This window comes from Rhipicephalus microplus, unplaced genomic scaffold (genome assembly GCF_043290135.1).
Source record: "Rhipicephalus microplus isolate Deutch F79 unplaced genomic scaffold, USDA_Rmic scaffold_14, whole genome shotgun sequence".
Lineage (NCBI taxonomy): Eukaryota > Metazoa > Arthropoda > Arachnida > Ixodida > Ixodidae > Rhipicephalus > Rhipicephalus microplus.
This window is the reverse complement of record NW_027464587.1, coordinates 8,662,780-8,689,851: the sequence shown is the minus strand read 5'-3', so window position 1 is coordinate 8,689,851 and position 27,072 is coordinate 8,662,780. Positions and strand designations below refer to the sequence as shown.

General features: G+C 47.5%; 1 protein-coding gene across 1 annotated transcript in view; it reads left to right on the top strand.

The window, feature by feature from the left end:
- Ras85D (GTPase ras-like protein 1) overlaps nucleotides 1–27,072 on the top strand; it is a 314,926-nt gene that overhangs the window by 250,404 nt on the left and 37,450 nt on the right. The window contains exon 8 of the mRNA XM_037432124.2: nucleotides 15,340–15,416. Coding sequence (XP_037288021.1) covers nucleotides 15,340–15,411 — 72 coding nt within the window. The 3' untranslated portion in view covers nucleotides 15,412–15,416. The remainder of the gene's footprint in view (nucleotides 1–15,339; nucleotides 15,417–27,072) is intronic.

Genomic DNA, 27,072 nt, shown 5'->3' with positions numbered 1-27,072 from the left:
CTCGCCCCCCTTCTGCGGCCGATGTTATCGGTGTTGTTTGCGGACATTGCCATTCAGAGTGTCCGCGTTCCCGGCAAGCAGAGCATCGGAGAGTCGTCTTCCTGTTTCCTAGCGATGGCCGATCCGCAGCGTGGTGGTTAAACAATTCTCTTTTCTTCGATTTAGCAACGGTGGTTTTACCCGATCTTCTGCTCTCCGTGCTCTCATCATATTTTTGCACAAGCTTCGCTAGAGGCTGGGGCTTGAGCCACTCTGCTGTCTCATTCTGTAGTACGTATGTCCGCATGTCTTCATTCATTAGCTGTTAGATGCGGTCGGAAATCAATAACGTTCGTAGCTCCTGTAGTTTTTTAATCTCCCTACTATGAAGGTAATAGTCAAGTAGGATCTCAAGCCTACTGACAAACTGCCCCCCCCGTCTCATCTCTCTTCCGACAGACGTAAAGACGGCGTCTGTTTTCCTCGGGGGTGAGCTTCAGTTTCTGTAGGATATCACGAACCTCTTCGAAAAAAAAAAAGGACTCACTCCTCCGCTCGGTTTGCTAATCTCATTCAAAAACGGCATAATACTAGCGCCCTGAACATCTTCGGGAATACCGCAACTTCAAAGCATATTTTCAGAGCTGCGGAACCACTCAAGCACCAGCTCACCAGAAGCCGGCACTGGCGGGAAAACTGCTCGCATACCGTGCCAAACCAGATCTGTCAGTCTATTCCACCACAGCATTTGTCTGAGATTGAAGCTTCAATTTTTGTAGCTCAATTTGGAGCTTCTAACCCTCTATTTCTAGTTCCTTCGTTCGAACTTGAACAGTAGGGTCCGCGCTTTCACTAGCAACCACATTTGCGCCAATCATAGCTGCCGATGCCTCATTACGATCAGACTCCTGGTTCTCGGTTATGTGCCGTCTGACTACTCGTCACCCTGGTCGCCGTGGTGCTCCCGGAGAAAACAGAACACCAGTGGTTCACTGTGTGTAGATGAGTCCCCGCACCACCTCCATGTAGAAGTTGCAGTCACCAGGTAGTGGAACCAATTTTTCTCTGTAGTTAGATTTACGTGCACCACTCAATCTCTGCCTTGATAGGTGTGCTGATCGCCAATCATGCGCTGGCTCTCACGATCTTCGCAACTCCAGCAGTCGTCAGCCGCTTTTGGTAAGAAGCCGGTGTCCAAGCGTAAAGAGCCGTCACTCTCAATTCTGGCTCAGCTGATCGTCACGGTCGGTGTTGTGCCTAGTTCAGGTTTCATTAAGTGCATATCTTTGCTCTGACGTCGCCTGGTGATCTTTTTTTTTTTTTTCGCCTCCACCTTTTGATTTCGGTGTGTGCGTGCCAAAAAAGCAGGACGTCTCATTGTCCTTCAGGAAGCTGCCATGACATCCTGCTCGACTGCACCAGTTAAGATTGGGATGATGGATGTAATCCGAATTGTTCAAATGTTGACGATGACACGTTGAAGGACTGGACAGGCCCGGTTGCTCACTTCCTGGCAAACTTTAATTATTTACAAATAAAGGCCGGGGCGGCCATTAAACCGACCACACAGTAAGCGCTAGGCTGTATTAACGTCAGCATTACATACAGAGCCCTTCGTATACTCCGCACATCGACACCATCTAGATGTATCAACCTTGGATCAGAGCAGGCGCCAAGCACAATCTCTGTCCACGCTTTCCGATCTCGTTCTTGAGCAGCAAGGTCTCCTCCTCTCCATTTCTCTTCGTCAAATACCTCCCATCTCATCTTATGCCGCCTTGTCGAACGAACATCTCCTTGGTGCTTTACCAATGTAGCAAACAACTCTCCTTTCCTCAGAGACGTGTCTCCGCATCTGTGTTCCCACACTTTGCTATTCTCATCCTCCAAGAAATCAGCTAAACAAGAACTCTGTCATTTCATCAATGTACAGCTTAAAAATACTTTTAAGGAGTTAGTACAAGGAGTTAGTACAGACAAGGCTGCCATCTATCTACACGTATTGTAACAGCACGCCGCCACATTCTCTGTCGGGAGTGGTCTCGCGACAGGAACCACTTGTTTCTCAGTCAGGCTCACCGTGAGAACTCTTTCGCTGTGCGGGTCACTCCCCAGCACAGGTGCGGTCAACAAACGCTAGTGGAGTTTAGCAACAAAGGCGCATGCAGAGGCGAATTGCTTGGCATGTCTGCACAGCTACTTTTTATTATCCTTCTATTTCGTCCTGCAACGTCCACTGACTGGCCATCCTTCGCCTGCCACAAAAGTAACTGACCCACTTGGTTATTTGCGAGCCGGTGGTGACAAAATGCGCGTTCAAATCACTTCAAACTATATTAACAGGCACCGCGGCGCTTCTCGCCTCGTGACACGTCAGCGTGTGGCACAGTTTTAATAAACGGTGATTTGCCCCGTTCTCCTTTTTGTTATTGAAACTCGCAACAAGCGCTTTAAGAAACGTCGCTGCGTGCTGGCTCCATGGGCTGCACAAACATTTGGGCTTAGCTTTACATTCTGCCAGTTTTCTGGTCGGCGGCCGTTTCGCAGTATGACTTGCATACTTCGTTTTCTTTTTTTTTTTGCATTAAAACTCTCCTCTGTACATTCAGCGGTTTGTTTGCCTGGACACAAATTTCTTACCTGCACTGCATGGTGCGAGCGCTTCTTAGGTGAGTCGCAGAGCGGGGCGGGCGGCAATTGGTAGTTCTATATCGACGGTAATGACCTACGATATTACAGAGAACAGGTCAACAGGGGTCGTAATAATAACGCGTGGTTGCTCGCCTGGAGAGGCATTATCAGCACCATTCGCTTATCACTTAGGGCCTTACATACACCCTTCACGAGATAGTCGGTGCGGCGAGGTTTCTTGGCTTCCGTGCCGAACTCTTGAAGGTGGTCCCGCACGAGGTGGCCGTGGACGGCGGTGCAGCACGCTTTTGTTGTCTGTTCAAAGCTTTCAGTACACTTTGTGGGGAGGGGGAGGGCAGGATATCATGTTAGGCTTTTCAGGCCCACTGTTGCATAACTACAATTTTTGTGTAATCAGAATTTTCGATTTCTTTCTGATTGTGATGAATTTTTCTTTTTAAATGTTTCAGGAGAACCTAGTTTTCAACAAAGCCGTTTTTAAATAATATGAGACATGGTTGTTACAAGGGCTAGATAGGTCGGGTGTTATGCAAAAAGTTAGTGCAGATCATACCTAGCGATAATCTGTTCAATAACTCCCTCCAATGTCTGTTTGAGTGTTATGTGTATTATTATTATAAACCAATTAAAATATGCACTGGTACCCCCATGTTGCTAAAAATTTGTCTTTTCAAGCTCCCAAGACGAAATTTGCAAAGGCACGTTGTCGAGTAGTTGGTTGGAATTCATTAATTTATATGGGTATAGCACACCAAGACACCTTGTCGTGGTGCACTATACCCATATAAATGATGAACTCCCAAGACCACTGAATAAATTCCTTCTGGAGCCCTCCACTTCGTCATCTCTCGTGATCATATAGCGCTCATAATCATAAACATAGAGCGCAACTATAGCAGAAGGCTAGAGATTAGAACAATTAGAAAGAAAAACAATACGGCAATGGGCAAAGGGGGAAGGGAGCAAGCTGAGGTAACTGATGGGGGTTCGGCATAATAATTTAAAAAAGGAGATTTAATGAGTGAGTAGACGCCACCTGTCGGTTAGCGGGACTGCAGGGGATGAATGTAGATGGTGTGTTTATCATGCGGAGAAAAAAAAATGCAAATTTTCATGACTGAATCTGGGGGTGCGTTTATTATGGAAGTGCGCTCATTACGCAAGTAAATACTGTTTTATACGTAGGAACGAAATCAACATGCAACAAGCACTGCATGCTGTTTATTTTGTAAAATATAAGGGCGAGAGGCCGTAAAATCTGATAGCCAGATTTTCATGTTCCAAGGACGTCACGCTGCCATTAAAGTTAAAATCCCATGCAACGACGATATCCAGGGCAACCAATCAAGTGCACCTGTGTGTGCACTTGATTTATTATTAGGAGCAGCGGTAGAGCCCACGTTCATTTCTTGTGCTGCTTCATGTTAAGTAGAACCTTGTTATAATAAAGCAGGATATCACGAACTAATGTATTTAACAAAGCGATTGTAATTCACCTTGAAATTCTCATAAACACCCATGTATTTAAAATCTCGTTTTAACGAAGAGAAAATTTTCTCACCATGAATATAACGAAGCATTCTTTGTCCACAAGGAGCATTTACTGATCGTTTTGGTATACATCAATTCAATATTTTATAGCGTGCTGCAGTTTACGTCTCGTCAATCACGACTGCGGTAAGTCAAAATTGGCGCCTTTCACTCTCCGGGAGCTGCCTGCAAACACGTGCATGGGTGTGTCTCCCTGCCTCCCCGTTCCCCAAGAACTAATGAGCTTGCCCGCGCAGCGACTCGCTATTTTTCATATGTTTCGGGAGGATCGTTTTTACCAGTTTGAAAAAAATAATAATAATAAAGCACATGTTGCAGCATACCAAATTTTGCACAATGAAATGCTCTTTCCAAAAAACACATGTTCTAGAGCAACAAAAATTTGTAGTTTGGAATGAATAAAAATGTTAGAAAAGTGGGATTTTTGGTCAAAATGCAATAAATGCAAAAATATGGAGAACAATGCAAATTCAAAATATACATTTTGAAGATAAATTGCCCAAGAACAGTATAAAAAAATAATAAATGTTGTACAAAATGTTTCTATTCGAATAGACAAAGAAAAACAACAGAGGTGCTGCTTTGTTGCTTGTGCTTTGTGGTGAAGCATTGCTTGGCTTTTTTGTTAGACTCAAGTGAACTTGTGCGTTTTTCGCAGTGATTTTTCTTTACAATAAGAGCCGCCAGGTCTTCTAATATGGACGGATGCTCATGATCTGAATTGTCCCTCTATAAATCAAATGTCTAATGAACTTCACTGTTTCGTCTAGCGTCACCTCTCTTCATGAGCCAGCTTCCTCCGCATAGGTAGGCATATTCATGCATATTATTATGCATCCAAGCATAATTCTCAGCATTTTACATATCTTGTTAAAGAATGATATCGCGTGCAGCTGTAAAAGATTTGGTACTGCTCCATAGTCTGGGTCAAGATATTCTCCGGTGGCCTTGTTGTTGTTAAATCATAAGCCAAGGTGAATCGGTATGCAATACTTTTTAATCACAACGCATTTTCTCGATTCCGATGTTGTGCGACTATAAAATTGCCGTTTCAGTAAATAACATAATAGAAATTCACCTCTGCCTTCTGATCTTTTTTCAATTCCTAAACGCAATATGCGACATGCTTCGAATGGTAATTTCAATCTGCCCAAATGTTCTAATGTTTACGGGGAAAGACTGATACAGTTTAATGGAACAAAAATATGGAACAGGATCCCCCTAGAGAATAAAACGGCACATAATTTCAGCATGGCATGTAAATCATTTTTTCTGTGTAGTCAAGACAAGTAAGCATGTGTGTGTTTGATTCGATTTTCATTGTATTTTTTTAAGTGCCTATGTATAGAAAGCTAGCTGCAAGCTAATAAGGAAAAATGTATTACTGTGTTATCTGTACTTATTGATTGCTTTTGTTTGTTACCTCAAAGCTGACCTGTACACTTTTTTTGTGTTGCATATTGTATTGGGCTGTTCACTAGCACTGTAGGCTATCGGTCCAAATAATCCGTGTAATTGTATATATCTATTCATGAAAATAAAGTTCATTGATTGAGAAGCTCAGGAGCCGGCACCAGCACACCGCTCCTTAGCGAAATGTTGACCTCCTAATTAGTAATCAGAGTAGCTATAAGATTGAGCACAAAGACAGTAGCTACGCACTTATGGCGGAGGAGACAACTTGAGGCAGTAAACAAAACAAACCCATGAACGGCTGCGGATGTCTCAGGCTGATGCAAAACATTGTTGCCATACAACTTGAATCTGAGGTGCTGTCATCCTCGAACTCCAAGCTGATCCTCACTCAATTTACGTGCAGTTGCAAGGCAGTTTTGAGCGGCGTATGTTTTTCAGCACTAGTGCCCGTGAGGACGCTATAGGAGTGACTGGTGACACTGTGTCTGATATAACAATACAAGCAAAACCAAACTTGCAAGAAACTGGCTGAGGCCACCTCGACACCTTTAACATGCGGCGGGCCTTCGGGAAATATATTTAGAACAAATTTTCTCCGACACCTAGCAACCGCTCTCTATTAAATAGCTGTCATAAATTTCTAGAGATTCTTACTGCTCAGCACTGTTAAATTGCGAAGCAGGCACTTTAATTTGACATGCAAAGGTTCTTCTCGTTACAAAATCTCTATGTTACAGTAGCATAATGATAAGGAGCACCCACTTTTGTCGAGTTCGCCAGCCTAGTGCAGATTTCCAACAACAGAAGCACTTTGATTTGCTAAAAATTATGCCGAAAATCACTACAGTCGAGCCCGCTTCTAACGAACCTGAGCGTGATGCGGCATCTGTTCGCTCTATCCCGAAGTTCGAAGTAAATGAAACGCAGCTTTTTTAAAAAAGTTGCGAGTGAAAACACACTTTTTTTGCCCCAAAAAGTTTGTGATGCACGCGTTTCGAAGAGCAGAAGCGATAAGGGCGGTCTCGAGTTCCATTTAAAACGGAAAGGTGCTCGATCGCCGAGGCCCGTGGCATAAGCTGCATGAGACACTGGCTCCAGAGTTTCGTCGTTCTCGCAATCCTATTCCTCCAAATGGCTCTCGCCACATACTTCATTCACAATGCTCCAATCTGTGCACGGTTCCGCAGTGTCGGCATCATCATCGGCCATAACTAAATCATCGCAACAGATGTCCCACCCGCTCTCCCAGGTCGGAGTCGACGACGTGCTGCCACAAATCGCCGCCGCAGTGGTCCTGTTCGGAAAGTTTAAGCTTGGCATCGGGCCCGACGTCAACGAAGTCAGCCTCGCGAAAACAGTTTTGCGTGCATGTAGCCGTCACCGCCGCTCACGAAATATTCACCATCTCCACAGCAGGTATTCCCGAAGCGGCAAGTTGGCTGCCAGGCGGTCAACAGCTATGAGCAAGCACTCCGCAACGCGGCACTTAACGCGCTGATTACGCTCAAGCCAAGCTGTCACAGTTTCGACGTTTTGTTGAGCGGCACGAAAAAGCGTGCTAGTCCTCCTGTCGGCCATCATGACCACACACGCACACCAAGAGAGAGCAAGACGCCCACACGTGACACGCATGCCAGAGCGCGTGGAACAGCTCTAGGCCAGTTTGCAGTCGCAAAACGAAACTAATTTGAGCCAGCGTGGCAGGCGTCTCGGAGCGGCAGAGACGGGCGAAGGGGTTGTGATCAATAGAGGTAAGCAGACTTGCGAGAGAAAGGCAAGGAGTTGCGATAAAGAGAAGGGAGGATGCGGCGGGAGGACGACCTTGAAAACCAAAACACACGGGAAGGAGGCAGGTTGGGTAGCTTGCTTGAAAGGTCCGCGAAACTCGCACGTAGAAAAACTTGGAAAGAGTGCCTGCGCACGCAGAAGTCAAAGCATGGCTGCCTGGATCAATGCGTGGGGCGGTGTTTGAAGAATCGGCGGGTTTGCGTGGCTTTACAAACTTTGATATTTCACGATTCGTTCTGCGCAAATTAACAGCCGTTTTCGCGCTTCCGCACGTGCGTGGAAGGCATGCTGACCCGAGTGCGAAGTGAGCGAGAACAAGTCCTAAACACGAAACGAATCTCAAATTATCAAAAGCTCAAGACTTGCCATGAAGCCAGAGAAATGTCACTTTGCAAACAAGCAGCTCCTGTTTTGGGGTCACAGATCAAGTCTGGAGTGTTCCCAGACTCTCAGAGAACAAGTGCCATCGCCTCCTTTCCGCCACGCACCGTCAAAAAGGTTGTGTGCCAATTTCTCGGCTTGTGGGCTTATTACCGACGCTTTATGAATGTATTCTCACAGATTGTTGAGCCAGTAACACAGCTAATGAAAATTTGCGTCGAATATTGGTGGGAATTGGCGCAAGGAGACTCATTTTAGGGAACTGAAACGCTGACTGCAGACATCTTCGATACTTGCGCACTTCGATGATTACCCTAATATGAAAAGCCACACAGTCGCAAGCAGTACAGCACACTGTGCTTGTCTAGTGCAGAAGATGAATAGACAATAAAGGGTCAACAGTTAAGCTAGCCGGTCACTATCAAAGGCAGAAGTCAACTATTTTACAACAGAAATGAAGTGTTTTTTTTTTTTTTGCCATCGGGCAACATCAAAGTTTTATCCCTACCTTTACAGCTGGCCACGGAGCGAGAATTCTCGAGGAGGCGAAATTGCGCTCACTTGGGCATCCTAAAACTGTCACAAAATCGCCGTTCGCACTTGAGTGAATGTCTTTGCATGTTTACTCGTGGGCTCCATATTTTAATGCAACAGCGTTTAAGAGCTTGTTTCGCAGAAATGCCAGCATTGGTGTCGGTTACGGGTAAAAAGTTGACTCCAAAATCAAGATGCAAATAAAATGAACAGGCGTGTTTACTTTCAGCCACCAAAGTATACGTCCTTGCATGCTTACCGCACTTCACATCAGGTCCAGGTAATTTTTATTTGTGTGTGTGTGTGCACGTGCATGTGTGTGTGAGCAGCTGACAACTAGCTGAGAAAGTGCAGAAAGATTGAAGGCACAGAGTCGGGTTAGAACACCGGCCGTATCGCCAGTCCAGGAGAACTTCTAAGTCACTAAGCCCACCTCAGTAGCACCGCCTGTATATGTCCCTGTCTGCTCTCTGTATTTCCATGCTATGGTGCAAGGCAACGCCTCCAACCTTACAAGGCCACTAGAAACTTTAAGGGCAATGACTTTGTTCTAGCAAGATGCCTACCCCCTGTTTCAGTTGGCACAACACACTTCTGCCACATCCCAAAGAACCACTGGTCGATGTGTTCAAAGCACTTTCGCTCCTGAAAGCGAAAAAAGTGTGCGCAGACACCGAGGAATCGCCCAAGTCAGTAGGAAGCCAAGATCATGAAAGGATTCGCGGCACTGTGTTGGGAACTTTCTCTCCCAAGGCTACCCAAGGCTGCCTACTGTTAGGTTTGGCCTGGGGATTCGTCTCTCAATCCCTTCGGCGCCCGGTCTGACGGACGCTGTCAAGTATTTGAGTGATTATCCAGACCAGGTGGCGGGCAGAGGCGAGTCCCGTCCTTCAAGTGCGGACCCTTTGGTCGTCCCTTCGAGCAGCAGCGTGACTGATGACCTCGTCGACTCGTCGGGCGACAGGAGGGCTGGCGTGGCCGGCGCCGGAGCTGACCGAGGAGCAGCGCTCCCTTTTGATCCCCATTCACCAAGCCGACCGGCCGACTGCCTATGCTCGTCATGCATTGTACGTGCTAGCCGGAGGACGAGACGTCGTGTCGCCAAGACGCCGTTAACCATTCGAGAGAGGCCAACAAAGACAGCCTCTTCCTGGAGGAGACTGACGGCCACCGCAGATCACCCCGCTAATTGAGCGAACAAAATCGGCGGACCCTTTGAAGTATGCTGCCAGGATCGTGGGAACTCTCGAGTGGCGGCACACACACGACGCGGAAGAGCCCTGCTGGCGCCACCACAGTGCAGTGTTCACGTGGACCTTGCATGCTCGCCTCCCTCACCTGTGTGTGCGTGGTTGGTGTTCGACTCTGAGAGGAGGAGCCCGACAGGGCATAAAACGACGCGGCAGAGTGCTGGACATCGGGCTCTGAACTATGTAACGTTCAACCACCACGCTCGTGGTTTGTGAAACCACTATCCCTTCTTTTCTGTAAATATGTGTAAATAATGTCATAAACCCTGTTTTGTTTTGCGTATCCTCTTGTCAGCGTTCAGTTCCTCCACCCGGTTGCAGCAGTGATCCTCCTTCCCATCTCTTACAACTGGTTGGCAGCGGTGGGATGGACTTCATGACATGGTGCTGTGCTGTGGTGAGTGCTTGGTCCTTGCTTTACTTTCCAGGCTTCACTTTGTGAGTGTGAGTTTATTAGAAGCTGGATTGTGTGTGAGTTAGGGAGATCACCTATTTGTGTGTTAGAGGGATCCCCTAAATTTGTGTGAGATGCAGGACCAACGTACAACGGCAATCATGGAGGTGAAGACACTGCTAAAAGATGGTCTTTTGTACATTTGTGAAGACCTGGGTATTAAGGTTAAGGAGGGAATGAGCAGGTTCGAAATTTTAGAGCTAATTTTGGAAAGCGCCAGTGAGGAGGATATTGGGTACTCGTTGAAAGCTTTAAAAAGGTTGGAGGAACAAGAAAAGGAAATAAGGAATAGAAAAGAAAGGGAAGAAAAAGAAATAAGGGATAGAAAAGAGCGTGATTGAGCACGCGCCTTGGTGCTCGAACAATTAGAACAGAAAATTGAGGAAATGAGGCGGAAGATTCAGCCATCCACAACTGTAGCGCACGAGAAGTGCGATGATCAAATGAGTGAGGTGCAGCCCAGAACTTTAGAGAAGGCTAGCACGTTTAATGACAGCAGCAGGTTCGACGGTGAACCAAATTTGAGTGCTGCTAAAGATGCTGCGCTGCGTAGAGAGGCCGACAAAGGCCAGAGCGAGTGCGACAAGGTGCTGTGCCAGTTAAATGCTAGCGAAACCGCTAGGATAGCGGTAGAAAAGCTGGTACAGACCTCAACTGTGTTTGTCGCGACGGTGGATCTTGTAAACAATGTGGAAGTGATCAAGGACGCCGGAGTTAGCTCAAAAGCAGCGAAAGCAGAGAGTGAGAAGAACAGTGCAGTAGCAGACAGCTCTTAGCAATGCGAGCTAGAGTGTTTGAGGGAGGGCAGCTGCACTGTTCCTAAGAGCGTCAAGCTGTCCGCCAGTCTAGAGTGTGAAATAGGTGGTTTTTTTGAAAATCATTTAGACTGCGCGACTGAGACAGCTGACGAAAGCTGTGAGAGGGCTCACGAGTGTGAGTTGCTATCGGAAAGCTCGGAAACAAGCCGCAAGAAGCGGCGCAGACGCAGGCGACGTCGAAGAGTTACGAGCGAGACAAAATGCACTACGGGTGTAAAGAAAGGCTCGACACGTTTGAGCGTAGTGAAAAGAACTAGGTATTCTGCATCGGCGTCGAACTCGGCTTGCATGCGTCCTAGCCACCCGAAGAAAAATACAAAGAAATCGGATTCGCAAATAGAATCTCGGGTAAAGCGGCAGTCTTCGGATTTTGTCCCCAGCAAGTCTTATGGGTTACCTTTGAACTGTAACAATGCCGATGACTCAAACCGCGACCAATTTGAGACCAATGAGGGAGAGGTCGGTCGCAAACGCCGCCGTAAAAGGAAGAAGCGTACGCGAGAGATAAAGCGAAGGCATGGAAGAGGTGGCAATCAGCCGGGCGGACGACGAGAGAGTAGATTACCGGCCAGTTCAACAACAAGGTCTTTGTGTCGGGCAGTAAGGCACAAGCGGCGAACTCGTAGTGTACAGCGTGCATCTTCGCGACGGTATCCGTGGTGGAAATTTAGGGCTTTTTATGGAAAAGTGTCGACGTGGTCCTAGAAGAAAGACCACAATAGCTAAACACCGCTCGGCTAGACCAAATAGGACACCGTCACTCTTTCCCTTGCATTGCTCGGGTTCCCTCCGCCGGATTGACAGAGGACGGCCGAAATCGCAAATGAGGCGTGACGCGGCCGTTCAGCTGGTAGCACGTGCACGTTGTTGCCTCGGGCGTCCTCGCAACCAGGCAAGACCGCGACCGGCGCGTGTACGATTGAAGTGAGGGACAGCTGTAGGCTGAAGAAGGTGACACAGAAATTTACGGGGAAGCATCTTTGTTTGCTTATTTTTGGTTTTAAAGTAATATTCCTTTGTCATCTCCCCGGCTAGTTTGTTTAGTTAGTTTTTCCCTTCAATGCTATTTTGTAAACTTTGTGAGGGATTCGTGTTAAACTGTTAAGTGTTATGCGGGAGCAGTTACCCCATCAGTCAACCGACTGCGTAAAAGGAGTTTTTAAGATAAGAGCACGCATGTCGCAAATGAAGTTTTGGTACGCCCGCTACATTTGAAAGAGTGGTGGCTATAGGTTATAGCGATATCACCTATGGTGAGGTGCATGTTGGTATGCTAGCGCTCTTTGGGTGAAAGTAAGATGTCGTGCTAGAGCGCACAGCAAAGTCATGTGCGTTCTTTAAAAACATGGGCTGACATGAAACTACATCCAGCAAATGAGCGTGTTAGTACACGAGTTGCATTTCCCTTTGTGATTTTAGTATGTGCTCAGGGATCAGGTGAAATTCTTTAGCTGAGCATTATGTTATATACCGAACGTTAAGATTAGGGATGCGTTTTTATTGTTTACACAGTTCGGTTATTGAGAGAATAGAGAAGGCGCCCAGTTACCTTTTGTAGGTTCAGGCCGCATATGTGTGGGATTTAGGTATTGGGTTGTGTTTCATGAAATGAGTCCTGAATTTAAATGTAAGTTACAACTTAGTAGTGCGGATGGTAGGAGAAAGCTAGTTTTGTAAAATTGGAATTACGGTTATATGGGGCCAAATTGTGTTTGCCTTTGTGTGCTTTTCTCACAAGGCAATTTGTTCCATCTTTAGTAAGCATATCCACATCCATGATTGTTGTAACTTTGGCGGCACAAAATTGTTTCAAAATTTTAGCGTCCAGGTTTCTCTTTTGTTTGTGTTTCGAGAAGCCTGGAGGGTTGTAAGCGGGTCCAATGTGCTTGACTGCAGCATGGTATTGTGTTGTGTGGTTCGCCTTGCTGTTGTCAGTCATTGTGAGCTGGATTGGGAGTTGGTTTCGAGTTCGCAGCTGGAGAGAGAAAAGCCAGGCCATCGTCCTCGTCACCACCCATTCTCTTCGTGCCCAGCGGTTGGGAGCGCTGGCCAGCAGAGATTTTCCGGGCGGCGGAGGAGCTGTTAGGTTTGGCCTGGGGATTCGTCTCTCAATCCCTTCGGCGCCCAGTCTGACGGACGCTGTCAAGTATTTGAGTGATTATCCAGACCAGGTGGCGGGCAGAGGCGAGTCCCGTCCTTCAAGTGCGGACCCTTTGGTCGTCCCTTCGAGCAGCAGCGTGACTGATGACCTCGTCGACTCGTCGGGCGACAGGAGGGCTGGCGTGGCCGGTGCCGGAGCTGACCGAGGAGCGGCGCTCCCTTTTGATCCCCATTCACCAAGCCGACCGGCCGGCTGCCTATGCTCGTCATGCATTGTACGTGCTAGCCGGAGGACGAGACGTCGTGTCGCCAAGACGCCGTTAACCATTCGAGAGAGGCCAACAAAGACAGCCTCTTCCTGGAGGAGACTGACGGCCACCGCAGATCACCCCGCTAATTGAGCGAACAAAATCGGCGGACCCTTTGAAGTATGCTGCCAGGATCGTGGGAACTCTCGAGTGGCGGCACACACACGACGCGGAAGAGCCCTGCTGGCGCCACCACAGTGCAGTGTTCACGTGGACCTTGCATGCTCGCCTCCCTCACCTGTGTGTGCGTGGTTGGTGTTCGACTCTGAGAGGAGGAGCCTGACAGGGCATAAAACGACGCGGCAGAGTGCTGGACATCGGGCTCTGAACTATGTAACGTTCAACCACCACGCTCGTGGTTTGTGAAACCACTATCCCTTCTTTTCTGTAAATATGTGTAAATAATGTCATAAACCCTGTTTTGTTTTGCGTATCCTCTTGTCAGCGTTCAGTTCCTCCACCCGGTTACATCAGGGACATCACCTGCAACGACTTTCCTTCCGTCAACCTAACACTACACATGAGCGCGTACAGCATGCGAGCAAATACATGGGAAGGCGCTAGATGTCGTCTGCTCAGAGACCATTTAGCAGCTTGTTTCAAGCGCTGTACGGCGTCTAGTTATGGCAGTATAAAATAGTAACTGCAACCAAAATATCTGTCATGTCTACCGATTGATGTTGCAAACATAAATCTGAAAAAAATTGCAATGTATGAGGAGCTATGGCCATTTTTATGCATCGCCTCCATAGAAGCGCATGTAAAATATGGCAACACGCCGAAAGTGTCATCTGCTGAGCTTTTGCGCAAACCGCATTCTTCTACGTCGCTATCGCATCGCCCTCGCACGCTGCCGCGGACGTGTAGTTAGTCTTCTAGTATTCTTGCTCCTTGACAGTGGGCCCTTCAAAGTAGTGAGTGACCGCTAAACATTGTGTTGGCTATCTACCTTCGAGTCGCCTTGCACGAAAGAGCCTGAAACTTCAAGAATTTAACGTTGCCGTCATTCACAAATCTCGAAAAAAACGCTTTGATACCCACTGCTTGTCCCGTGCCTCCGTCAAAGCACTGCTGCAGGACGACCCGGATGATGACTGCTTTTTGGGAACCATCAGGGCTGATGATCAGTCATGCACAATAAGCATGTGGTTGTAAGCGCTGTATGTAGTGTGTTGTTTCTCGAGTGGAAGCATGTGTGAATGCTTAGAGGGAGGGCCAGGTTGCAATCCCGATCCTGTAAGAATTTCAGGACAAAAAAACTTCAGTTCAATAAGTACTAACAATATGTTTGTATGATTATGCATCAATATTAACACTAAATTTGTTATTCTATGGTTATTCACCACTCCTACAATACATGTGTTGAGAAGTTATATTGATCAGATTGCTTGGGAAATTATCTCGGAGCCTTTTAAATATATCAGAATAACACCTTTTTGCATCGATGCTCAATAATTCGAAATTTAGGTTTTTAAGAAGTTATGCAGTTTGTGGTGTGCTTGTTGCTTAAAGCATGTTTCATTGGGTAGTAACTAGTTTGATATTTGTGATGCCTGTGCAGGAAAAGAAATGTTCACAATGATTTGTCTTTTTTTCGCACAAGTCTCATTTATACCTGCAACCAACACTGGTTGTGCCACCAAGTCTCAAAATGACTCCTTTACCCAGTCACTCGCTGCTCGATTTGGTGACTCTAGTCACCAACCTCTGAACTAATCAAATGTTCTGGAACAGGACATCGGCTTATTTTACAAGGCAATGACACTGCAAACAGCGGTGCAATCTGTGTTACAATGGGCATAGATTGCATGCAGGTGTGAACATCGATCGCAAAGCCTCTTTTTTTAATCATCGCTTGCTAATTGTCACTCTAATTGTGCTAGCCACTGCTATGAATGATCCTTTATCCTGTTTAAGGTAGTTTATGTGAAGACCCCAATAAACATGTTGGTAGTGAGTGTCAGTTTCATGCTCTTTCTAGCCATTGTTCTTTTTTTAATAGCTGTTCACAATGATTGATTCATACCAACTACGTCATGCCGATGCCCTTCAGAGTCATGAGGTGCCATGGTGTGCGAAAGTACATAACCAAATCTCTCTCAATGCAGCGCGAGTGGAAAGGCAAAGACAAGAAGAGGCATCGCAAGGAGGGTCGCAAGAAGCGCTGCTTTATCTTATAGGACAGGTAAGTGAGGCTACCCTTCGGATGGCTTTACACAGTATTTCCAGAAATGTGTGCGCCAAAATGTAGAGCCTAAATGCAGTTTACATAATAGCATTAGGTTTACTGCATTATCATATAAAATCGAGGTGGCCTCAAAACCCCTCATTCTACTTGGCATCTACTTCTGCATGTATACAGTGAGCGACCTCATCATGGACTCTAGTTGGTAACGGGGAGACCCCACTTAACCTTGCATGGTTTACACATGGGTTTAGTTCGTTTTGCAAAAATTCCAGCGTTGACATGGTTGGTTGTGAGCAAAAAATTGTCTTTGTGTGACCAAATAATAAAAAAAATGCAAATGAAATAAATTTTGGCTCTGAGTGGGGATCGAACCTGGGTGGTTGGCATGGCAAGCGGGTGTTCTACCACACAGCCACGCCTTTGCTTCTGATTACAGCAGTAGTGGGAAACCTGTGCCAATTGTGTCAACCTGCGCCAACTTGAAATTACAGCGGCGTACTACTTCAAAAGGGTCTTTTTTTTTGTATAATTTGCGCCATTGCTCGGTAGTTTCATAAGAGCAAGTATGCAGAAAGTATGCATTGACAGCATGCATAGTGAGCGGGTATTACGAGTGGTTGCTCCCTTGTACACATGCGCTGCTGTAAAAGCAGAGAATCAGCCGTTCAGTTATTCAGATTTCCACACGATTATGTTAGTGTCATTTCTGGTAACCATCGGCCAAGGAACGAAGGCAATGTGGCGGCTACGGTAAATGCGCTAGATGGCTTCTCGCCGGCAAAAAGCTTACATGTATGGCATAGCGCCGCTTTAAGGGGAGATGCTACTCGAAAAACGATTTTCTTTAATAAGAGTCTGAATTTAACAAAAATTGGCATGCTAATAGTTTTTTCTCCTCTTTTCAAATGTCGTTTATTTTCATGTAGATTACTTGGTTTTCTTTCTGCAGGTCAGATACTGCAAAATTATGGCCATTGTTATGCAACAATTCTGACCTATAAAAATTTGAGATAAAGCATGCAGATATAGCTGACTATGATCCTTTGGAACTGTAGAGTGCAAAAAACTATATAAATTTTGTGTGTAAAAAGGTGAAATACAATAATAAAATAGAAAAATTTACTATGGCTCTAATCGCCAAGGGCTTTCAATGTTATGTAATTTTTGAAAAACATAATCAAGCAGCACTGACAATCTGAATAGATACTTGCACTCTATAGGCCTTCATCATGCTATGTGCAAAATTTCATAGAGGTATGACAATTCTAAGTATACGAACTAGCGTGTATAAGAAGCACAGATCACACAAAACTGCAAAAGGAGAAAAACGCATTTGAAAGTTTGAAACCTTTTTTTTTTATCACAGAGTTGTTAGAAATGCATAATCTTTGGCCATAATGTTTAACAGAACTTTGAAAAGCACTGCAAGTTACTAGAACTGTCCTGCAGCATAGGTTGTGCCCTCACGGTCCTTGCGAGCACTCTCTTCTAGCCGTGCCCTTTTCACTCCACGACGACGGTGGGCCCTTGCTTCTGCTGTCAGACGCTCGGACATTCTCTTGATGCGCCTCGCATCGCGGGAATCACTGAAAGTAACTAGATCTCTAGATGGCAGTATGTTGAGCTCTTCCAGGATGTGCTCGAAAGTAGCATGACCCTTGTTGAACCACAGGAGTGCCATAGCTGCGGCAGTCTCGACAACCGTTCGGGAGACAAACTTAGTCTTGGGGCAAAGTAACCAAATTTTGCTGTTCAGGGATTCCGATGCGTTCTGGGTTTTCCCTTTGATGCATCGAGCAAGGAGCTTCTCATCCGTTAGCCGCTTATAAATGGGCGAAACAGCCAATCCCTGTGCTTTTGTCAGGAGAGGTGTGTGGCGTGGTGCAGGTTCACCAAGTGCTTCAGCGCGTTGGTGTTTGCACCACGACTCTGTTCCTGCAGGGCAAAACTTGTGGCTGCCAGCATTGTCAGTAGAGCATGAGTGGAAGTACGAAGCCCATACTGCAGTGTACATATACCGTACAATCCCCCTGTTGCTTGTTATGGCAATCTGATAGTATGTTTGGAGCTTCTGAATGGCTGGCTCTTTCATTTTCTGCCCTCGTAGTAATGGCACATGCAGCTTCCGTAGCGCGGTGCCAAGTCTCTTGGCCACATGATTAGTGCAGTCTTCTTTTTCTATATTGACAGCACCATAGACTTTTGAGTCTGCAACTGCACTATATGCTTTGCTGTCACCGTCACTCAAGAATGTCATGAAATGCAGTGGGGTGTCATAAGTCAATGTTCTCTGCCAAATGCGCATTGCAGCCTCCGTTTCCATGGCATGGGAGGAACAGTCTGCATTTTTTTTCAGACTAGGCCATAGAATGCCTGCCACACTTCCTCGTCTGGGCCCATATCCTTGTGCCTACTGCATGTCAGGCAGTAATTTGATATGACCTCGAAGTCTAAGCAGAGGCCAGTATCTAAGGAGATAACTGCGCCAATCCCGTTGTGGCTTTTGTGGCCCCTCTTCTGCCTAGTGCCGTCGAACATAACAGCCACATCAGTTTCGCCTGCTACTTCTTTCGTCAACTCTCTGGATCGGCGCAAGTTTTCACTCACAGCTGCCATGGCAGCGGTGTGCACCTTCTTTGCTATCGAAAAAAAATCCTCGGTGGTGTATTGGCTTTGGGAGTCCAATAATGGAGCAAAATCTCGACAATTGCTCATGCCCAATGCCGACAGCGCGTGCAGCCACCACTGCCTTCACATTTACAGCGAAACTATCTCGGGAGCTCCCACTGTCGTACCGTTGGCTCACTCGGCTGCTGCCGCCCGCCGTAACACGCAGTGACGTATAGGAGCACGAAAGAACAGTTGCTGAGCATTTGCTGTTTTCGCAATGAAGTTCGAAGAGCGACGAAAGTCCCTTGCGCTTTTCTGCCGGCTCCCGAACGGCAAGTTTTTGAATACCGCAAGCAGGGCATGCCGCACCTGCCACAAGTGCCGTCAGCAAGAGGGTGTCGCACAAAACAGTCGTTGCACAAACCTCATCGCGCTTGTCTTTCGTCTTTTTCGAAGAAGCCGAGCTTCTTTTCCGAAGCACTGACGAAAGAAAGTGCAGCGTCAATCCCTTCATTGCAGCCACTGTCGCTCGCGCACTCGTCGATGCCGCCATCAGGCCTAGCACATGTAGGCGCGTTCTCGTTCGTCGCCGTCGTTCGGGGCGCTTTACGCCGCCTTCTCTTGAGCTTGTGCTTCGTTCTAAACTTCTGTGGTCTCACGTTGCACTTTTTCGGGCTTGTCATCGCGGAAATATGCGTAGACGCGCAGAAAAGCAGACGGACCAAATGCCGATGGCCGCCACCAACACAGCTGACAATGACTCGGTAGCCAATGGCGATGCGGCTTAGGGTGCCGCGCATTTCAAACCGCTCAAACCACGTCATAAGAAGGCTTTTTTTTTTTTTTTTTTTTTTGCCCACGTACGAAACTGGTGGTCGTCGGAGCTGTAAGAAGAAGGCCGGACACAACTTTCCCAACCGATCGCGATGGCGGGCGGCACTGCGACGGGGAGCAGCGCGCAGTCAAAGATGGCCAATATCGGCGCAAATTTACGAAATTTTGAGCCACCGCGATGCCTTCATACACATTTTTTTGCATTTTGCGGTTCGAATTTAGTTTTGAAATTTTCACAGATGAAAGAAGGTTTGAAGATTACAATGCAATAAAAATCAGAAATACGAGAAATTTCGCTAAAAATGCGATTTTTCGACTCGCATCTCCCCTTAAACCTACTGCATGCTTTTAATAGCCAGCGACTGCTTTTAATAGCCAGCGACTAGCTGGGAATGCTGAAACGCCGATCGCTGCCTCCTCAATCGTTGTACAGGATCATGTTCAGTGTGCACTGCTTTGCAGAAACAAAAGCAACTTGCTGTTGTAGAGTTGTGCATGCTGTACCAGCTGCGGAGTTGAGAAAGTAGTAGGTGTGGTTGACCGTTGTGGATCGTGGGCACCGAGACCTCAATGGTAGCACACGCTTTCATGAGGTGGCAGCCCAAACGCCCACCCGTCCGCTGCCAGGACCGCTCGACGATGCTTAGTTCGCATCGTCGCGTTATTGCAACAGGCTTCTCTCCGCATCTGTGCACGATCTGAAGCAGTGTAGGCGCAAGCGACTCGGCACGGCGTGTTAGCCAAATAGGAAAAGCGCTGCGTGTAACTAGCCAGTGGATGATCGGCTCCCTGCGACCATAACTCTTTTCAAAAAATTAAATTTTCGTTAAAAAGCAGATCGCGGCACACATTTATCGCAGACAGTCGATAATGTCCATGTTGTTGCTGTGTCAGTCGCTGCGTCGGCTGCATATCCCAGTTTAGAAATGCTCTCTGGTGTCACCACCCCGTGCCATAGTCGTGTGAGACTGCCAATCATTTTTGAACATTGGCAAAAGGAAGAAACGGCATCGTGGTGAGCACTTTAAGAAAACCTGTGGTGGGCACTTTAAACAATATTGGCTATTGCACTGTATTCATGTTTTCCTTCTTCAGAGGTAATGGCGCACTTAAAGAAATCTGAATTGCTACTTGGTCATAGGCGTGCGCATGCAGGCGGGGAGGGGGGGGGGGGGAGTGGCAAGGAGCCAGCCCAATACATTAACATACTTAGAGAGGGGGGCGCAAAGCCAGCCCTATATATTGACACCGTAGAGAGGGGGATTGCTGCAACGAATTTCACCCTCGCCCCCTCCCTGAAGGGGAATCCTGTGCACGCTTATGTTCTTGTGGGTTGATGCATACTACGTTTAGTGGGTAGTCAGCCTCTTTCCCAGCAGGCTGTTGGCATGTATGTATGTGTTAACGAGGTTTTACAGTAACGAGCTTTGCACGTACGTGTGTGTATGCATGCACGCTTCTATAAACTTTATGTTACAGCTAGCTTGTTAGTGAAATATCCTTCACTATTTTATGTCGCCACTTCTGTACATAATCGCACTTTTTTTATTTTGTTGTGCTTATTTTGTGGGGTTGCTGTTTCTGTACATATGATAATGTAAACTGAGGAAACAATAAACTTGATTAACTAGAAATTTACTTTCTCTGTGTGTATCATAGGCAGGGGTGAAAGTGCTGTGCCATTCTGCGCTGATCTGACCTGATGTGCCTAAACTGCAATTTGTGCGTGCAACTCCAAATTTAGTCGAGTTTTATCATTGACCGAGCAAATTGCGTGGGCGCAAAGGACGCAACCGCGTCCATATCAAATTAGTTCGGTCACGTCCTATTTTGGTTCATACATGAATCATTCTCCACGTGAACAGAATGCATGAATCTTTTTAAGGTGGCGTTGGTCATACCTCATTATGCGACTACATATATGTTTTAACAGCAAAGTTGTTAATTAAACTACAGTTAAGACCACTTATAACGCAAGTCACGGGATTCGCGAATATTTGCACTATAAGCAGTACTACGCTATAATCAAAACAACCTTTTCAAGGGCCGCACATGTGCAAAACGTGTTTAGCATGCACTCTTGCATGTCCGGAAATCGAACCATGCGATGCGCGGTGCTTACAAGCATATACATTTCCAAACTTAAAAAATAAATTTACGTCTACACATACATGTTGTCAACGAAATGAATGTGAAAGGGGGAGGGGGGTCTAACAAAAAAAAAAGCACCATCGCGAAAATTCGCCAACTGCTTCTCAGACCGCCTCGATCAGGCGCATTACAAAGAAACTACCGTATTTACTCACGTAATGATCGCACTCGCGTAATGATCGCACCCCTAAATTTTGTCTGCTTTTTTTTCCCCCGCGTAATGATCGCACCCTGAACTTGCCGCATCGACATGTCATGTGCCAAGTCTAGCTGAACGCACCTATCATTGTTTCTGTGATCTGAAAGCGGGCATTACTATGCTAATGCCGTAAATTTACTTATTTAAATGAAAGCATTCCTTATTTAGATGGAAGAAACTGTTTTGACGCGTGAGTCGTACTCACAACCTCCATAACTGATGCAAAGAAGAACAAAAAATGCGACATCCCGCACTGTTCAACATCCCGCACTGTTACAGTGGCGGCCGCCTGTTGGTCGACCTGTGTTCATGCTGCAGCAATGTTTTTTTTTTTTTTTTGAGACCACATTTTTTTTTAGGGGCGAAGCTCCTTAAGACCTCACGATGTCCGCCGTCTCCCGTCTGTCCGTAACACCATGTAACCTTCAACTTATAAGCAACAGAGGGCGTTGGTGGTAACCTTTCTGCATGTAACCTTCAACTTATAGGCAACAGAGGGCACTGTGGTTAATTGTAGATGTGATGGTGCTGCTGTCAATGCTATATATATATATATATATATATATATATTGTGAGAATTCATTGTACGTCATCTTCCTCATCTATCAATTATCATCATCAGTCTTCGGCACGTTCCTCTTCATGATCGGCGCCATTTTGCTGTTGCTTCAATAAAGCGTCAGCTGCACCGTTGTATTTCAAGTGGTGGAAGGTGCTTCCCGATCTCTTCGACCTCTCTCCATCCAAAGCCAGCTCCTGGAGCTCCGTTCGGGACGTCGCTTGCGCCAGCAGAGCACCATGGCCCAAGAGCAAGCCCAACCGAACCACTCGCCGGCGCAACCACCAGCCGCCAACCCTAGCCCGGTGAACAACCCCCCTCGGGAGCCTCCAATCTTCTCCGGTCTGCCTGGCGAAGATGTCGAAGACTGGCTCGACAACTATGACCGCGTAGGTGTCTACAACAACTGGAACGAGTCATCGAAATTAGCACGCGTCCAGTTCTACGTCTCTCAGGTTGCCAAGACGTGGTTCCTGAACCATGAGAGCGACTTCCGCGATTGGTCTTCCTTCAAAGACCAGCTCCGACGCATTTTCGGTACACCAACCGTCCGTTCAGAAGTTGCTCGCAAGAAACTGGCAGAACGCGTTCAACATTGCGGTGAGTCCTACACTTCCTATATTGAGGATGTGCTTGCACTTTGCCGCCGTATCGACGACACCATGCCAGAAGGTGATCGTGTCCGGCACCTTCTGAAGGGTATCGGACCTACCGCTTTCAACGCCCTCGTCGCACACAACCCTTCGACGGTTTCCGACGTCGTCTCGGTATGCCAGCGGCTTGATACCCTGCAGTCAATCCGCCTACGACCCGACTTCTCTGAGAACCCCCTGGCAAACAGTATGGAGCTCCGAACCATCATTCGAGACATTATTCATGAGGAATTGCAAGCCTACACTTTACCTCCTCCTAACAACGTTCCCGCTCAACCCACCTCTAGCGATCTACGTGGAATTATTAGGGAAGAAATGTCAGCGTTCCAAAGCATTCACCGTGCTCCACCATGCGCCCAACCCCCATCGTATGCACAGATCGCTGCAATGCAACCCTCGCCGTCTCAAGCACCACCACCTGTACCTGATCACGAACATCTCGCACCTCTAGTCGCCCGTCCACCGAACCCTACCTACCATTCTTCCTGGCGGGCCCCACGTCCTATTTGCTACTACTGTGGAATTCGAGGACACATTTCCCGGGTCTGTCGACGTCGGCAGCAAGATGAACGTCGTGGTTATGCCGCTTTTGAACGAGACGACACATATGCTCGAGGTTACTACCGTTATGCCGACAGTTCTTCCAACCACCGATCACCGTCTCCTGTGCGCATTTCCAACACGACCAACAATACACGTGCATCCCGACCACGCTCCCCTTCGCCACTCCGACGCTCTGTTTCACCACTTCGGCCTGTCTCTCAACTGGCTGCCCAGCGATCGGAAAACTAAACAGTGCAGTTTTTGGAGGGAAAACTGCATCGCGGCGAAATGACCCAAGTCGTCCTGAACGACCGTCAAACATGTTATTGGTAACTGTGGAAGGTGTGCGGGTGTTGGCTTTGGTGGACACGGGAGCAACTATTTCAGTTATGCGTGCCGACTTGTGTTCTCGATTGCGGAAAGTGAAGACACCCTACCTTGGATCATCTTTGATTGGGGCCAATAGAGCAATAATTAGACCATCGGCCCAATGTACAGCACGTGTCTTCATTGATGGTATTCTTCATCACATCACCTTCGCTGTCTTAATTTCATGTGCTCATGAACTAATTTTAGGCTGGGATTTTCTCTCATCAGCATCTGCATTAATTTCTTGCCGTCAACGTGTAGTCGAAATGACCGAGACCGATCACTGCAGCGAACGCGTCGACGAAAGACCATTCCGTTTCTTCACAGCTTCCGAATCCATACTACTCCCGGGTCAAGAGCAACTCATCACCATCACTTCTCCGAATATTGCCAATGGTGACGTCCTCATCACCCCTTCCAGCAGCTGTCTAGCTCGCGGCGTTGTAGTCCCCCTCCAGCCTGGTGCGGTTCAAAGACAGTGCAGCGATAATCATTGGCCTGAACCCTACCCCAGAGCCCGTCCTCCTACCCCAAGGTTCTGCAGTGTCATGTTATGTGGATACCCAACCGGTTTCTTTGGTCTCTCTTGACGCCTTGACAGCTCAGCCACAACAGGCCCAGTCTGTTACGTCCTCCTCCTTTGCTCCCGGGATAAATCCTGACCTTTCTGCTTCTCAGCGTGAGGCGTTGCTGAATTTGCTCAGGAAACACCAGGCCTCCTTCGACGCCAATGCTTCGGCACTAGGACAGACCACAGTTGCGCATCATCGCATCGACACTGAAGGTCAGACTGTTGTACGCCGTCGTCCCTACCGAGTCTCCTTGGCCGAGCGCAAAATCATCGAGGAGAACGTGACCGATATGCTAAAGAGAAACATCATACGACCCTCTACCAGTTCTTGGTCATCACCCGTTGTGTTGGTACAAAAGAAGGATGGATCGGTACGATTTTGTGTTGATTACCGCGCGCTCAACAAGATTACCCGAAAGGATGTATATCCGATGCCCCGTATAGATGATGCACTTGACTCATTGCAAGGCGCCCAATACTTCTCCACCCTTGACCTTCGGTCCGGGTATTGGCAAATACCAATGGACGAAGCAGACAAAGAAAAGACCGCCTTTTCTACGCCGGACGGTCTTTACGAGTTTAACGTAATGCCATTCGGTCTATGTAATGCTCCCGCCACATTTGAAAGGATGATCGACACTGTTCTTCGTGGCCTCAAGTGGAAAACTTGTCTATGCTACCTCGATGATATCGTCGTGTTTTCTTCCACTTTTGATGATCATCTGCAACGCCTAGATCAAGTGCTTACATGTCTCTCCAACGCTGGACTTCAACTAAACACAAGGAAGTGCCATTTTGGCAACACAGCTATAAAAGTACTAGGACATCTCGTTACTAAAGATGGCATCCAGCCCGATCCGGACAAAATTCCCGCAGTCCTCAACTTTCCGCGACCCTTTCGCTCCAAAGAACTACGCAGTTTTCTTGGACTCGCATCGTACTTTCGCCGCTTCATTCGCAACTTTGCCACTATTGCCGCTCCTCTCCACAAGCTCCTTGCTAGTACCGGTTCCTTCGATTGGAATGATCAATGCGAAGCCTCATTCCAAGAACTCAAGCAGGCACTGACATCCCCACCGGTGCTTTGTTATTTCGATGACAAGGCACCTACGATATTACACACTGACGCGAGTGGACAAGGAATCGGCGCCGTACTGCTCCAGCGCGACCATGCCTTTCGCGAGAAAGTTGTCGCGTATGCAAGCCGCATTCTGACCACTGCAGAGAAGAGGTACTCGATAACCGAACAAGAGTGCTTGGCTGTTGTCTGGTCCATCCAAAAATTTCGTCCGTACCTACATGGTCGACATTTTACTGTTGTGACAGACCACCATGCTCTTTGCTGGTTGTCCACAATCAAAAACTTGTCGGGACGACTTGGCCGCTGGATTCTCCGATTACAATCTTATGACTTTGACGTCATCTACAAGACTGGAAGACAACATCAAGATGCCGACGCTTTGTCACGATGCCCTTTGCCGCAGTTTTCGGTGCACGTCACATCCCCTTGTCAAATTGGCTATACGGAGGACGCCTCGTCGATATCATCCATTTCTTCCCTACCTTCATCCACCCGTCCGTCAGCACTTGCTACTCACCAGCGAGCCGATTCTTATTGCACTGACATCATTGGTCGGCTTACCGGTGCTTCGTCTTCCCCTAATGCCAGGCTCCGGAAACAACTCCGACTATTCAAGTTGGAGGACGATGTGCTATATCGATACATTTTGCACCCGGAAGGCCACCGATGGGTTCCCGTCGTACCACGCGCACTACGCACTGAAGTTCTGCGCGCTTCCCACGACGACCCGACGTCAGGACACTTGGGTTACTACAAAACATACGAGCGCATCCGCAGTCGATTTTTCTGGCCAGGTCTTTCCACGACAGTAGCTAAATATATTGCCTCGTGCGCACTTTGCCAACACCGCAAGCGGCCCACTACTGCTCCAGTCGGGACCCTACAACCACTTCCTTGTCCATCGAAGCCGTTCTCTGTCGTCGGAATTGACCTCTTCGGGCCCCTCCCAACTACATCAGACGGCAAGAGGTGGATAGTCACCGCGGTTGATCACTTGACCCGGTACGCTGAGACGGCCTCAATCACTTCAGGAAGTGCTTCGGAAGTAGCAACTTTCTTCTTGAATGCTATTTATCTACGTCATGGAGCCCCTCGTGTCCTTTTGAGCGACCGGGGAAAGGCATTTCTTTCAAGCACGCTCAGTGAAGTTCTTCAAGCATCAAAAACAGTTCATAAAACAACATCTAGCTATCACCCGCAAACCAATGGCTTAACGGAAAGATTTCATCGCACGCTGTGTGACATGCTGTCCATGTATATCCGACCGGACCATCGCAATTGGGATGCCATACTACCCTTTGTCACGTATGCATATAATACGTCAGTTCAACGAACCACAGGCTATTCTCCATTTTTCCTAGTATACGGACGCCAACCGACATCACCACTCGACGTTTCATTCTTTTCTGGCCCCGTCAACTCTTCACCATTCGTTTGCGACCAGTTTCTGTCCCGCGTTGCTCGATGCCGTCGTCTTGCCCGCGTAAACACCGAAGCTAGCCAAGAAGATCGCAAACATCGTTACGATGCCACTCACCGCGTCGTTCTCTACCGCCCTGGCGACAATGTACTTCTGTGGACTCCTGCGCGAACGCCTGGCTTATGCGAAAAGTTTGAGTCACGCTATCTTGGCCCTTACAAAGTTATCGAACAGACCTCACCGGTGAACTACCGTGTCACACCTGTTCATGTTCCCACTGACCAACGCTGCCGCGGGACAGAGATTGTGCATGTTTCGCGTCTCAAGCCCTATTGTATGCGTTCCACAGCGTAATTCGCGGCCAGGCTGGCCGCTTCCGTCGACGGGGGAAATTAGTGTGAGAATTCATTGTACGTCATCTTCCTCATCTATCAATTATCATCATCAGTCTTCGGCACGTTCCTCTTCATGATCGGCGCCATTTTGCTGTTGCTTCAATAAAGCGTCAGCTGCACCGTTGTATTTCAATATAACCACATTCCATACCACACATTCTCTTCTCTCATATGGACGAAGACGAACGCAGGAAAGCGCATCGTGCCGAGTATGTGTCGCTGTCGACGGGAAGCTACCGCGGAGACAAAAGAGAAGGAAGTGAGTGCA